This window comes from Megalops cyprinoides, chromosome 2 (assembly GCF_013368585.1).
Source record: "Megalops cyprinoides isolate fMegCyp1 chromosome 2, fMegCyp1.pri, whole genome shotgun sequence".
NCBI classification, from domain to species: domain Eukaryota; kingdom Metazoa; phylum Chordata; class Actinopteri; order Elopiformes; family Megalopidae; genus Megalops; species Megalops cyprinoides.
Genome location: NC_050584.1, coordinates 2,069,864 through 2,084,544, shown reverse-complemented (window position 1 = coordinate 2,084,544; position 14,681 = coordinate 2,069,864). Strand labels below are relative to the sequence as shown.

The 14,681-nt window shown below is 49.5% G+C and overlaps 1 protein-coding gene across 1 annotated transcript in view; it reads right to left on the bottom strand.

Moving 5' to 3' along the window:
• Positions 1-480: 480 nt before the first annotated feature.
• LOC118773717 (serine/threonine-protein kinase Nek1-like) overlaps positions 481-14,681 on the bottom strand; it is a 16,535-nt gene continuing 2,334 nt past the window's right edge. Inside the window, exons 7-20 of the mRNA XM_036522770.1 lie at positions 14,053-14,190; positions 13,693-13,755; positions 12,553-12,784; positions 11,514-11,642; positions 10,947-11,120; positions 10,331-10,636; positions 10,021-10,147; positions 9,667-9,746; positions 8,722-8,939; positions 7,868-8,034; positions 6,730-6,965; positions 6,022-6,155; positions 5,281-5,413; positions 481-660 (exon numbers count right to left, since the gene is read on the bottom strand). Of these exons, the coding sequence (XP_036378663.1) occupies positions 647-660; positions 5,281-5,413; positions 6,022-6,155; positions 6,730-6,965; positions 7,868-8,034; positions 8,722-8,939; positions 9,667-9,746; positions 10,021-10,147; positions 10,331-10,636; positions 10,947-11,120; positions 11,514-11,642; positions 12,553-12,784; positions 13,693-13,755; positions 14,053-14,190 (2,151 nt within the window). The 3' untranslated portion in view covers positions 481-646. The remainder of the gene's footprint in view (positions 661-5,280; positions 5,414-6,021; positions 6,156-6,729; positions 6,966-7,867; positions 8,035-8,721; positions 8,940-9,666; positions 9,747-10,020; positions 10,148-10,330; positions 10,637-10,946; positions 11,121-11,513; positions 11,643-12,552; positions 12,785-13,692; positions 13,756-14,052; positions 14,191-14,681) is intronic.

Genomic DNA, 14,681 nt, shown 5'->3' with positions numbered 1-14,681 from the left:
AAAAGTGCATAAAGGGTGTGGTGTGGCCTGCTGTCGGAGGATCTGAGCTGTGTCGGAATGATGAGTACCTGACGTTGAGCGGTCTGAATGCCCAGGGCCTCCAGACCGAGGCTGATGTGTGATCCAAGGATCCTGAACTCTGTGGAATTAGCGTCGCCCTCCACCCTCCAACCCCTGACCCTAATCCCTGACCCCAGCCCGTCCACATGGGCTGCTACTCCATGTGGTATATGGACCTCACCTCTACCACTCCAGCAACTCACTGATAACCTGGCTACAGATATATAGCTACGCACTGACATCCAAAATGACACTTTGGTTAATTATTATTTTATAATATGCTTTCATATGACATAATGTCAGAGAGCAGAGCATGTCACTCTCTACATGGAAGTAGGAAATGTAAGCTATCAGTGAATCACATGTTCACCATGCAAGTGCATGCCTGAGGCTGCCCCTCCAAACCCTATACTCCCCCCCCCCCACCCCTGACCCCTCACCAGTCCTCCCTCTACAGCGCAGACCCCACTATGAGCCTTAGCCCCTCCCCCCATCTTCAGAGAAGACTGTCACACACATTGCATGCTGGGAAGACATTACTGCTTGTGGAGCGTCAGGGGCTGCCAGCGGCTGGGAAGAATTACATTTATTCATCATTATCTAAGAGAGAGAGAGAGGGGGCAGGGGGGAGAGAAAGGGGGAGGGAGAAAAAGAGAGGGAGAGAGAGGGAGAAAGGGGGAGGGAGGGAGAGAAAGAGGGAGAAAATTAGAAATTCAGTCACTGTCTACAAGACTTCCTTCCTGCATGGTAGAGAATGACACAATCATTCAATCAAATTTGACCAAATATAGCCCTCTTCACAAAGGCACTGAACAGAACCTCTCAGAACCCCCGACAGAGGGGCAGTCATATCTGACTGTGACATCACATGTGAAACAACATGAAAGGAAATACGAGCTGAAATTAGGGAACATGGTGGTCCCACAGGCTTGGTCAGTGATGGAAACCTCCAAGATTCGCACCCCCTCCAAAATGACATTCTGCGTGCAGGTCCCAGCAGAGACCTACGTCCAACACCGCTGCTGTCAGCACTGGCTGCGCTTTATAATAGAGAGTGTAAAAATTACTCAGTTTATCTTGTTTTAATAATGCCAGTAATATAAGTAATATTAGTATTCTACTGAAGCAGTCTGTGACAGCTGGCCAATGCTCTGCACATAAGATAACAGAAGGAGTAAAACTTACAAAAACAATAATTTATTTAAAAACCATACACAAACACAGGAGAACCAGTCTACAACCAGTCGCACACAAAATGGCTTCCAGAAATCTGAACCTGGCCACACACCTGTATATAGCCTAATTTGTGCAGGTGTGACCAGTTAACTGCTTCTCAGACAATTAACAAAACAATTAGGGCTGTCGACTAAACGTTAAGGCAGCGTTAATCCAGGTTTGAGAAACGCTGCATTAGTCGATGAGAAGAGATTTAGCCGACCAAGTTTTCATTGATCGGTTAGTCGCAGAAAAAAAAAAACCCAAACTCCATTCGGGAGCTGTGCCTTGTCGTTAAAAAGTTATCAGACTATGTCAGGCAGGAAATCATCCAAAGTGTGGGATCATTTCCAGCATGTAAAGGACGACCCCAAGAAGGTGACATGCAAACTCTGCATGGAAAGATTCGCCTATCATTCGTCGACCTCAAACATGACTTATCATGACTTCATCATCTGAAACATGTAGGGGAGAGCCGGTGCGAAACTAACACGGGACGAAAGTAACACAGCGATTTTCTCCGAGCCCATAAAAGTCTGATATGCCTGACTGCGTCAGCATGTACAGCATGCGACACTTACCAGAACCCCGAAAAATGGCGCATATACATCATACTTTTGCGGAGTCATACCCGAGAAGCTGTTTTCGATCACGGAAAGTAAATTCACTCAAGCGGTATTTTTTTTTTTTTTTTAACAACTTGTGTCTATTGTTTCATGGGTCATAGTCATGATCATTTGACAGATTAATTAGTAGGCCTACTTCAACCCATCCTGACGTTTGCCAGGTCAGAGTTTTTCAAGTTTAGAAGCAAGTCAGGTTTAACTGTTAGAAGTCATGAATTGTCGGGACGATTATACCAGTTGTTTCTTTAGTCCCTCTACAGTAACAACGATACTTATTAGGCTATATTATAGTCGTTCCACATTTGTACAAAATAGCACCTGATATTGACAGAACAGACATGTGAGTTGTTGATCACAACGAAAATTAGTTTGTCTGTTATGTTATCTTTTTTCATTAGCGTTATTAAGCTTCTCATAGTTTTCAGTTAGCAGTTGCTATATTTTAATGTTAAATCGCCGTTTACTCAAAGGTTAAAATTAGCTAGATTTTTTCCAATCTAGTGTTCTAATCGCACCGGTTTTGCCATACGCGCTAAACGGCTAATCACATCCGTGACCGTACGCGCGAAAGGGTTATTCCATTGTGCTAAATAATTAATGGGCTAACTAACATTAACGAATTGCAAAGTTAAGGCTATATGCAGCTAAATGATTATATTGTCATATGCGCTATTAGGCTTATCCAAGTTTTTGTGGGGGCTGGGGAAGCTAAATTACCTCGTGTACTGCATGTTTATCATTTGTTTCCTAAGTTATTGTGTTGGTGTTACAAGTTCATAAGTTGTGTTATTTTAAGTTATATGTTATATGTGATATGTTAAGTTGTGATGAAATAAATGAACAAAATGCTCAGTCTCCTTGCTGGCTGTTCCGACACATTCAGAATCGTTACCGCTTTTCCCGTTAGCATTGTCGTTAACAGGCGGCTTCGTGCGTACGCTTGTAAAATTTATATTTTAAAGGCTCATTATTACGGTTTTGTATTTCTCTGTAACGTAGCACACTGTTAACAATGTTACTTATAACATTCTTTCTCAGCCCTGGAACTCATTTTCTGATGCCCCAAAAAAATAATCAATATATAGGTTATTTAAATAACTGAATTAATATAAAAAACGTGCGACGACTAGTCGACTAATAGCTTGAGCTAACGACTACTAGTCGACTAGGAAAATCTTTAGTCGGGGGCAGCCCTAAAAACAATTAAACAACTATTCAATAATCGAGACAAACATGAAACCTGTTTCAGTTGTAATTGATTGATCAATAGACAATATGAGGATCCTCAATTTTACAATTAAACAATTAACATTTAACACTCAGTCTATTGGGGTGGGGTGAAGGACTTCTCCTTCACAGTCATTCAATTAATTTTTTTAGGACTGAGAACACTTAATATGACAACAAATGACACCTAATATGGACACCTAAGTGAGTACGCTGAGTCACCCTTAACAAAACTAGACTGAATGAACACAATCAGCTGCATTTTTCTGTGAGCACAGTACCCTTTTCAGGAGCTGAAAGCAAGGTGCATTCAGGAGCTGATTGTACAGTCTGGGTGTGACTTCATTCAGTATTACTCAATCAACAGCTTGAGTGAACCTAACAGGGCAGGAGCAGTTAAATCCAGACAGATAGGGCCTCCCCAGGGCTGACAGCACAGCAGCAGATAAAAGCTCCATTACTCCCTGCTGATGGCAAGACGCGCACAGTTTTAACTACAAGATAACAACAAGATTAGCCACTGAAAGCCCCATGGGATTAGCCCACTGGCCGAGAAGCCCCTCACCCTCACCCTCACTCTCACCCTCCCCAGCACAAAGGTCACACCGAATCATTACCTGCACTGCCTGTAACAGCCAGATCTGCACAATAACCCATGTGACACAAGTACAACCTGCAGCTCACCCCTGTGCATCTACAACACTAACACCCTTATTGTAGAGGTGGAACCAGCCTGGCTCATTAAACTCCTTTCCCACTGTACAGCTGGAACCAAGCTACCTCATTATACCTCTTTTCCAATGTAGAGCTGGAACCAGGCTGGCTCATTATACCTCTTTCCCAATGTAGAGCTGGAACCAAGCTACCTCATTATACCTCTTTTCCAATGTAGAGCTGGAACCAGGCTGGCTCATTATACCTCTTTCCCAATGTAGAGCTGGAACCAGGCTGGCTCATTATACCCCTTTCCCACTGTACAGCCGGAGCTAGGCTCACTCATTATTACTCAGTTCTGCTGACAGATGTGACATTACAGTATCAGGAAGGAGCGAGAGATTCTCAAGGATTCAGGCCTGGGTCTGTGGGGAGCTTTACACAGCAAAGCTGTGGCGGTGGGGCATCATTAGAGAATGGGATTTGAGAGATTAGATTAATCAGCTTTGTGAGCTCTCTCTCTCTCTCTCTCTCTCTCTCTCTCTCTCTCTCTCTCGGGAAATGTTTCTGCTTGGAATCAAGCCTCTTGCTAAGACCAAACGATTAACAGATCAACGCGCCTTTATGTGGCATTACTGAGAACAACAACGAAACAAAAGAACGTGGCGGGATAAAGAGGGGAAATATCTACAGAGAATGGAAAGAGAAAGACGGACAGAGAGCACAGAGAATCACAGAGCTATCGCCCTCAGGAGTCAGGCCTGCGGCACCAAGCTGCATGGGTCTTTCCGAAATCAGTCCCGGCTGACAGTGTCAAGGTTTCTTTATGATAAAAGCCTTCCCCCCTCAGAGAAGAATAGCGAGCTGTGGGACTCGTACTCCCTCAAACCATGGAGCCATTTATCTGTGTGGAGCTGAATCAGCAAACAGCGGACCGCTGCGCTTCCAGAAACCATCACGCATCCTCTCGCTCACCCTCTTTCACACCACCCTCTCTCTCTTGCTCTTTGTCACTGTCTCGCTCTCTTTCTCATGTCAGTTCTCCCTTTTTGTTCTGCATTGCTCCCTCTCTCCCCCATGTCTCCCTCCTGATCCACCCCTCTCTCCCTCTCCGCTTCCTGTCTCTCTACCCCTCTCTCCCTCTCCGCTTCCTGTCTCTCTACCCCTCTCTCCCTCTCCGTTTCCTGTCTCTCTACCCCTCTCTCCCTCTCCGTTTCCTGTCTCTCTACCCCTCTCTCCCTCTCCATTTCCTGTCTCTCTACCCGTCTCTCTACCCCTCTCTCCCTCTCCGTTTCCTGTCTCTCTACCCCTCTCTCCCTCTCCGCTTCCTGTCTCTCTACCCCTCTCTCCCTCTCCGTTTCCTGTCTCTCTACCCCTCTCTCCCCCTCCGCTTCCTGTCTCTCCACCCCTCTCTCCCCCTCCACTTCCTGTCCCTCAGTCTCTCTTGCTCCAGCTCTCTGATTGGCAATGACTCAGGTCAGGTGACGGGGCAGCTCACCCTCTTGGTAGACTCCGTCAGCCATCACTAGATGCAGGATTTTGGGGTACAGGTGCTGGTGCTCCGTCCCCAGGATGTCCTGCACCAGGCTGGACGCCAGGTCAATGTTCTCATCCTCGTCCTCGTGAATGGCCTGCGTGACAACAGAATGATAACATCACAAAAGACAAGCTCTCCTGGGGCACCCCTGCCAACTGCAGGGACACACCCGGCTGGGGGAGCCCAGACGCCGTACCGAAGGGAGATTCGTTTCAGACACAAATCAACACTTTCCAAATAAAAACGCAATGTAAAAATGCAATACACATAAACATGAACATTTACGCAGCTACGCTACATATGCAAAATATGTGAAAATATAAGGGGTAAGGTTGGCACAGCACTCAGTGACCCAGAAACAGGGCACAAGACCAGGAACGGGGAGCGAGGCTGGAAACAGAGACAGGACTCCCAGCACTAATTATGTCCAGACAGTAAGTCTGGGCTGAAGCGTGTGTTACTGTTTTTACTGTGTGGAGCAGACCCACACCACCATGTTGGAGAAGAGCATTTGGTTAGCAGGTCTTGCTGTTATTCCAGCCACGGTAAACTCTCTGAATGAGAGAGCTTTGTTTCTGCGCATGAATGAGGCTGTTTGCTGACAGCTATAACCTTGTTTTTTTTACAGCCCTATCATAACCGGTGGAGAGAATGTCCTCGTGCCTGAGCATTGGCATCGTTTAGTCTGGTCTGTAGTCGCACCTTGATCTTGTTATAGGCCTCGATGAAGTTCTCGAAGCCCATGTCCTGCTCCAGGCGGAAGCGCAGCTCCTCCAGGCGGCTGAAGATGCTGTCCTGGTGGGTACCGTCACTCTCCTCCTCCTCGTCACTCCCGTCTGCCCAGAGAGAGGAGGACACACAGGCATTACAAACCAAACCCCTATCTACTGCAACTCTACAGTGCACCCACAGACATTGCAAACCAAACCCCTATCTACTGCAACTCTACAGCGAACCCACAGACATTACAAACCAAACCCCTATCTACTGCAACTCTACAGTGCACCCACAGACATTACAAACCAAACCCCTATCTACTGCAACTCTACAGTGCACCCACAGACATTACAAACCAAACCCCTATCTACTGCAACTCTACAGCGAACCCACAGACATTACAAACCAAACCCCTATCTACTGCAACTCTACAGTGCACCCACAGACATTACAAACCAAACCCCTATCTACTGCAACTCTACAGTGCACCCACAGACATTACAAACCAAACCCCTATCTACTGCAACTCTACAGCGCAGCGTAACCATAAGGAATCAATTTCTACCCATTACAATTATACAGCGCAGGCACAGGCATGACAAATCAAACTCCTACCTAATGCGATTCTAAAATGCAGCGCGGCAAAGCGTAGGATTTCGCGCTGTACGCGGCGGCTGAATCCGGACACATCACCTGAATGCCACTCCTCGTTGAGGTCGCTCTCACTGCTGCGGCGCTCGTCCTCATCCTCGTCCATGCCGTTGGTGACGGACTCTAGCGGCTCTCCTGCCTCCTCCTCAGCAGCGCTGCCATTGGAGGCACCCTCCTCTTCCTCCTCCTCACTGTAGTCCTCGCTGGGGTGCTCCTGAAGCAGCCGTTCCATGGATGCCCGCAGCTCCTGCAGGTCCTCGTCCGTCTCCTCATACCCACTGAGCAGAAACGCACACACCTCCTCACACCCACTGAGCAGAAACGCACACACCTCCTCACACCCACTGAGCAGAAACGCACACGCCTCCTCACACCCACTGAGCAGAAACGCACACGCCTCCTCACACCCACTGAGCAGAAACGCACACACCTCCTCACACCCACTGAGCAGAAACGCACACACCTCCTCACACCCACTGAGCAGAAACGCACACACCTCCTCACACCCACTGAGCAGAAACGCACACACCTCCTCACACCCACTGAGCAGAAACGCACACCTCCTCACACCCACTGAGCAGAAACACACACACCTCCTCATACCCACTGAGCAGAAACACACACACCTCCTCAAACACACACCTCCTCATACCCACTGAGCAGAAACACACACACCTCCTCACACCCACTGAGCAGAAACGCACACACCTCCTCACACCCACTGAGCAAAAACACACACCTCCTCACACCCACTGAGCAGAAACACACACACCTCCTCACACCCACTGAGCAGAAACGCACACACCTCCTCACACCCACTGAGCAAAAACACACACCTCCTCACACCCACTGAGCAGAAACACACACACCTCCTCACACCCACTGAGCAGAAACGCACACACCTCCTCACACCCACTGAGCAGAAACACACACACCTCCTCACACCCACTGAGCAGAAACACACACACCTCCTCACACCCACTGAGCAGAAACACACACACCTCCTCACACCCACTGAGCAGAAACGCACACACCTCCTCACACCCACTGAGCAGAAACGCACACACAACTCCTTCTACTCCCTGCAGAGAAAAACACACTCACTGTGGAAGATTCACAGGTCGTATGTATGTAACCCTCCCCAAGTCATAACCCCTGGGTAAGAGGTCAGGTCTCTCACTTGTCCTCCTCGCACTCCGATTGGTCCCCTGCCTTGGCCTGCTCGTCCTCCAGGTCCTCCAGCTCCAGGTGGTCGTCGGGCAGCTCGGCGCCGCTGGAGCCTGCAGCCTCCTCACTAAACGTCCTGAAGAGCCTACTGAGGTCCGGGAGGGAGCAGGTCCGCAGCATCTGATACAGAGAGAGATGGAGAGGGAGGGAGAAAGAGGTGAAACAGGGAGAGAGAGAGAGAGAAAGAGAAGGGAAGGAGAGAGAGAGGGAGAAAAACAAAGTAAAAGCAAAGTAAAAGATAAGTGTTAGGAGTCTACTACACAGTGCTGAGTAACTGACGCATCTGAAAAGACATGTACCAATATTAGCACTTCTCACTCACTCACATGCACGCAGCTTGCGTATATGTCTACATGGCTCTATATTCTGTCACAGGGCATTTTAGTCTGCAGCTTCAAAAATGGAGAGATGCAGCACTACTGATGCATGTTTAGCACTGTGGACTTGAAAGGCACCGAGTTGGTGGACACTGCTCCTGGCATATGAAGGATGGAAAAGGATCACAATAGCACCGCTCAGCTGGAGGGAGCGTTTGCTGCAGAGGGAATACTTCCACAGCAGCCTGCAGGATGTCGCTCTTATAAGACCCCACATCCATGCAGACGCAGCCAGGCAGAGTGAGGCTGTCTGAGGCTGTCCAACATGTAAACACACACACACACACACACACACACACACACACACACACACAGCCTTTGCAACTTGCAGGGTTCAGGTCAGTGGCTCTGGCACTGCACGTGTGGGGAGGTGGGGAGGGGGGGGGGGGGGGGTAAAGAGAAACAAAGGCTGCCTGGAGGTCCTTCTCACCTTGGGGTTGTTGGCATCGAAGAGGCCGGTGGACAGGCCGATGAGCAGCGAGTTGTCTTTGTGTTTGACGGGTGAGACAGAGCGCGAGCGAGATGCTGCCGAGTCCTCCTGGGAGGACTGGGATGACTGGGCCCCCAGCAGGGCTAATGCCACTGCACGCCGGTGTGCAGGGGACGAGAGTCTGCGGAACAGAGGCTCCACACACTCACTCTCCCTCCCTGCAATGAGAGAGAGAGAGAGAGAGAGAGAGAGAGAGAGAGAGAGAGAGAGAGAGAGAGAGAGAGAGAGAGAGAGAAAGAGAGAGAGGGGGGAGAGAGAGAAAGACAGGAGAGAGAGGGGGAGAGAAGGAGAGAGAAAGAGACAGAGGGAGAGACAGGAGAGAGAGAGGGAAAGAGGAAAAGAAAAGAGAGAAATGGAAACAGAGAAATCCACTCACACATACATGTATAGCCTATAATGACAGTTATACCTTGTACCATGTTACATGTTGGGTGGGCGTACCCCCTGCCTATACAACACAGACGTTGTGTCTAGAGACCTTTTGGGCATTCATATTAAACTTCAGTGAGCCTAAGCATGACTAAAGAGATGCAGAGGAGGGAGGAATGCAGGGGAGTGATGCAGAGGAGACAAAGAGGAGTGAGACGCCTCCCCTGCTAGCGCCACATGAGGATCCAGGTGTCACAGCGAAAAACTGGGCCTGTAGCTCAGATGCCACATGCATGATGTTGTTTAAACAGAAGGTAATGGACTACGTGCATTTAAATAACACTCACATCCCCTTTCTACCACTGACACAATATACTGTCCTGACAATAAAGCCGGTTTTGGAATGACGCTAATGAACAGTGAACATGCTGCACAGCAGGGCCGGTGAACTGATCCTGGAACAGTATTTGGGGTAGGAGGACAGGGCATCATTGCTGAAAGCAAACATCTGCTGACCTTTGGAGTCCTGAGACTGCTTCTCCACAGGCTCCTGCTCGGTTCTGCTCTCTGCTGGTGTTACACTGCCATCTGGTGGTCTGAAAAAAACACACACTGAGCAAAAGGTGACTCTCCCTTATTCTCCTCCACTGACAGCCTTCAGCTGCCAAAAAGGTGATTTTTTTTCCCCCTCACACAGATAGAAAGCACTGATGCCTCTGCCATGCTGTTACTCATGACCATATGCACACACTCCCACATCATTATGCTGCTGGGTACAGCACAGAGAGTGGACTCCCCAAATTTCTCAGTCTCTCTGGGGTACCCCACACTGTGCTGTCTCTCTCTCTCTGAGGTCCCCCCCACACTCACCCTTGCTGCTGGGGCTTGGGCTCCTCTCTCCCCCAGGCCTGCACTGCTCCTGCAGGGGGCTGTGCGGCGCGTGGAGGGCGCTCCTCCGGCTGTTCCAGCTGCTCCAGCTCCTCCACATCCTGCGGTTCTGATCGCCCCACAGCAAGAGCAAGACAGCAGAGTCAACACCACATCCAGCAGACACCAAGAAATGACAGGAGGAGTGTGTGTGTGTGTGTGTGTGTGTGTGTGTGTGTGTGCGTGCGTGCGTCTACATTTGCATGTGCGCCTGTGTGTGTGTGCGCCTGTAATATATGTACAGTATTCTCACCTTCTGCATCTCTCTGGGTCAGTGGAGGTGGGGGTATTAAGCTACCACCTGCTGCTGGAGTCTCCTGTGATTTGGGGACCCCCTTCTTTGGTCCAGAAAGCAGAGCCTGGAGAGGCAGTTTCCCAGCACTGGTGCTGGGCACTAGTCTCTGGACCACAGCTCCGCTGCTGGGCTCTTGGTCCTGAACAGCATCCCCAGCACTGGGTTCTTGTTTCTGGACCATGGCACCAGGACTGGGATCTGGCTGTGTCTTTGCTCCGGAGTTGGCGACACCACTCAGGCCCTCTGCTGTGGAAGTGAGGCTTCCTGGAAAGTGGACCCAAAACAGCTGCAGTTTCACCTCCCTCCCAATCCTACAATGCAAATCTCAATGCAATCTCACATAACAGAGTCTCCACAGACAGAGGCCAGGGTAATACCACATTACAGAGCCTGCAGAGACAAAGCTCTGAGTAAACACAATCTGTTTCGACTAAAGCCAGTGATTGTGGTACATTGCGCTCCCCAAGTAGTGCTGCTTTCCTGCATGATGTGCCCTCACTGCGTGTAATACGCACTGCCCCGAGTGTCTTCCTGTCTACACCAGCTCAGTCTGCGCCTCAGCGCTCTGTCTGACCTGAGGTGACCCCGTCGTCACGGATACCGGCGCTCTCGAGTAGCAGGGTGACAGGCTGCAGCTCCGCCTCCTCCAGAAACTTCAGCACCTGAGCATCTGGACTCTGCCCCCAAGCCCGCCTGGGCACCTCCCCCTGCCCTGCCTCTAGCTGGATCACCTCGCCCGATGTCCTCTCTGAGCAGACACGCACAGATACACACACACACACACACACACACACACACACACACACACACACACACACACACACACACACACACACACACAGAGTACACAGAGTACACAGAGTAGACAAGGTACAGAGTTAGACACACAATCGCGTATGTGTGCTTGCTTGTGTAGAGCTGCTTTGAGCAATAACAATGCATGTAATGTAATGTAATAATGACACATTGTAGACAGAACTGCACTGCAACCTAGCTCGCTTATAGATTTGAGGAAAATATGACTAACCTAAAGCTTCTGATTCTCAAGTTCCACATGCAACACGCTGCCTTAACACCCCCTGCTTTGAGGGAGAAGTTTAGTGGAGGGCCAGACATCCCAGCATCCCACAGTGCTGCTTACCCACGGTGCCCAGGGAGGTCTCCTCCAGGGTCTGCTGCGCCACAGAGATGAGGGGCGGGGCACCTGCCTCCCAGCGTTTCCTGTCGGCCCCGCTGGGGGGTCGGTCCTCTGGGGACTCCGCCTGGACACCTGGGGGGAGGGGGTGAATAGTAGGGTTACTGACGGTATCTAGAAGTACTTGTGTTGTGGTGTACAGCCCCACTATCCTCAGCACCTCTAAGACAGGGGGGTATCTTTGTAGCTTTATATTTTGCCCTAATGAGTGGCCAGACAGCTCCATCTTAAGCAAACTTAATCACGATTGTGACACTTGGTTGGCAAGTTGGCTAATTCTGTTCAGACACTGGGTTTGGTCTGGTGGGTAATCCAGTGCCTGCAGGGCAACGTTACCTTGGTTCTTATTAGGCAGCTGGTTATGGACAGCCTATTACATACTGACATTGCTGGCTGCAGGGGGCCAGCTGATTGAGAAGCGTGGCTGGTGTCTTTTAAATTGATAGGGGATGTTACCTGGGGGAAAAAACAGTTCTGGTGGCGGCAGATGACTTGTCCTGCTCAATCGTGTGAAAGGCTGTGCGCTTATGAGAAGTTTTTTGAGACATTTGTTTGTGATTTGTTTTTTTTATCATCACCCAAATAAAACGCTAATGGAGATACCAGGCTGGAGCACACCGCTTCAGGAGGAAGCTAGGACGGTGCTTGTACTGGAAAATGCCATGAAGCCCTCAGGTAAGCTGGTTCTCTTGCGGCCTTTGGTAGGTGCGTCCATCATCGTCGTCACACTGACATAGATTCATGTTCACGTTATTTGCACACCGCAGGGTAAGTTACATCTGGCCCTACGTAGTTGCAGATTTGATCCACTACACCATTTTCGTAGTTCACACTAGGTAGGTATCCCCAATCTTTGTTTTGAGTAAGCATCAGTTGGTGGCAGGGTAGCCTGTGATGTGACAGTCCTGGACTGCCGCGGCGCCTGCAGGGCTACTCTACCCTAGTCCTGGGGGGGCCGCACCACCTGCAGGGTTTGGGTGCTTACCCACGGTGGCCAGGGAGTTCTCCTCCAGGGTCTGCTGTGCCACAGAGACGAGGGGCGGGCCACCTGCCTCCCAACGCTTCCTGTCGGCCCCGCTGGGGGCTCTGTCCTGAGGGCTGGGACCCTGCAGGGGGGCGGCGGGCTGCTCTTCCTCTTTCTCCTTCTCTTCCTCACTGGTGCAGCTCTGCACTTTGAGGTTCTGGTTCAGTCTGCGTAGAATCTCACGCTTTTCACTCTGCAGGAGCAGGCATTGTGAAACACACACAATTAAGCACACAGTTACACCGCATTACAGTTACAGAAACACACATAGTTACGCTGCATTATAGTTACTGAAACACACATAGTTACACCGCATTACAGTTACAGAAACACACATAGTTACGCTGCATTATAGTTACTGAAACACACATAGTTACACCGCATTAGTTACAGAAACACACATAGTTACGCTGCATTATAGTTACTGAAATACAGTTACACACACATTGTTACACTTACTGCAACACGTGCAGTTATGCACACACTGTTACACTTACTGCCACACACACAGTTACACTGTGTTACGCTTACTGAAACATACACAATTACGTAGCATAATGCAGTTACACTGTATTACTTACAGAAACATGCAATTGCCCTACATTACTTGCTGAAATGCACAGTTCTGCATCTAACATTACCAATTTTTATAGCAGATGTGCTTTCGTTGACCTTTCTTTTCCAACATCTGTACCCATTAAACCTTGCAGGACACTTTAACTTCATAAGCACAAGAACCCAGGCAAAGCGGTGGGACTGACTGCACACACAAAACACAGCCAAGCAGAAAACCCGCACAAGCCTGACTGTGTGCTCAGAAAGCCCATTTCATCAACTGCCCTGAATTTATTTCTTTTGATTTCATTTTTTTAAATGATCCATATTAGAAATAGGAGAGTGATGTCATATGCTGCCAATCACTGACTCATAGGATTTAATCAAATGACTTGAGCACTGTGATTGGCAACTCAGTGATTTCAACTGCTCTGTAGCTCCACCCATACGAGGGTGTCAGCAGCCGCACTGTCCCAGGTGCCTCCGGTACACCTAGATATTTATCTTTTCCTCCATCACACACAGACACCTGGATGTCCCACTTACCTGGAGAGCAGCCACACCTGGCTTTGAGGGGTCGTCCACCCCCTGCTGCAGAGATGCTGGTTCCTGTGGGAGAAAACAGAGTGTATTGTGGGAAATCTCTATCTGTTAAATACTGCAGGTAATTTCTGCGCTCCCTTCTTTCCCAGACAACAGACCTAAGACCAGCTTGCCCACCAACAATCCTAACTCCAATTATTCATGATTCTGACCTCAGGTCAGTTACTCTTAAACTGGAGAAAGCCACGCAGTGAAACAGTTCGATTAGGTGCTCCGCCTTGAAACACATCAATGAGAAACAATGTCATTGGATGTCAGGTGCTGCACTAGTAAGGAATGATCAGATTGGATGAGGGGACTCACCGCGCCCACGTCCTTCAGAGCAGCTGTCATGGAGATGGCTGGGGTGGTGGGCCTGGACAGGGGGGGTCCAGGCTGCGGTCCAGGCCCTGGGGGGGGCACCCCCACCCCTATGGCCACCTTCACCCCCCGAGACACAAGCTGGGCACGACCGAAAGAAGCACATGTTTAACATCTGCTTAAAATGCAAGTGTCTGTATGTGTGTTTGCATGTGCAAGTATGTGTGTTACTGTGATGCTCTGTCTGCGTGCGTGTGTGAGTGTGTGTATTGCCGTGTGTGTGTGTGTGTGTGTGTGTGTGAGACGGAGTGCCGTCACTACGGTTGAGTATGCGCTCTGACTGCCATACCAACGAGCCTGGCTCTTTGGCATCGCGGTCAAAGTCGCATGTTTGGTACCCCGTAGACCCGGGTTCAAGGCCGGGCAGGGCCCTTCGCTACAGTGTGTGAGTGCATGTATTGCTGTGTGTGTGTGAGAGTGAGTATGTGTGTTACTGTGATGCTCTGTTTGTGCGAGTGCATGTATTGCTGTGAGTATGTGTGTTACTGTGATGCTGTGTTTGCATGCGTGTGTGAGTGTGTGTATTGCCGTGTGTGTGTGTGAGTGCATGTATTGCTGTGTGTGTGAGTGTG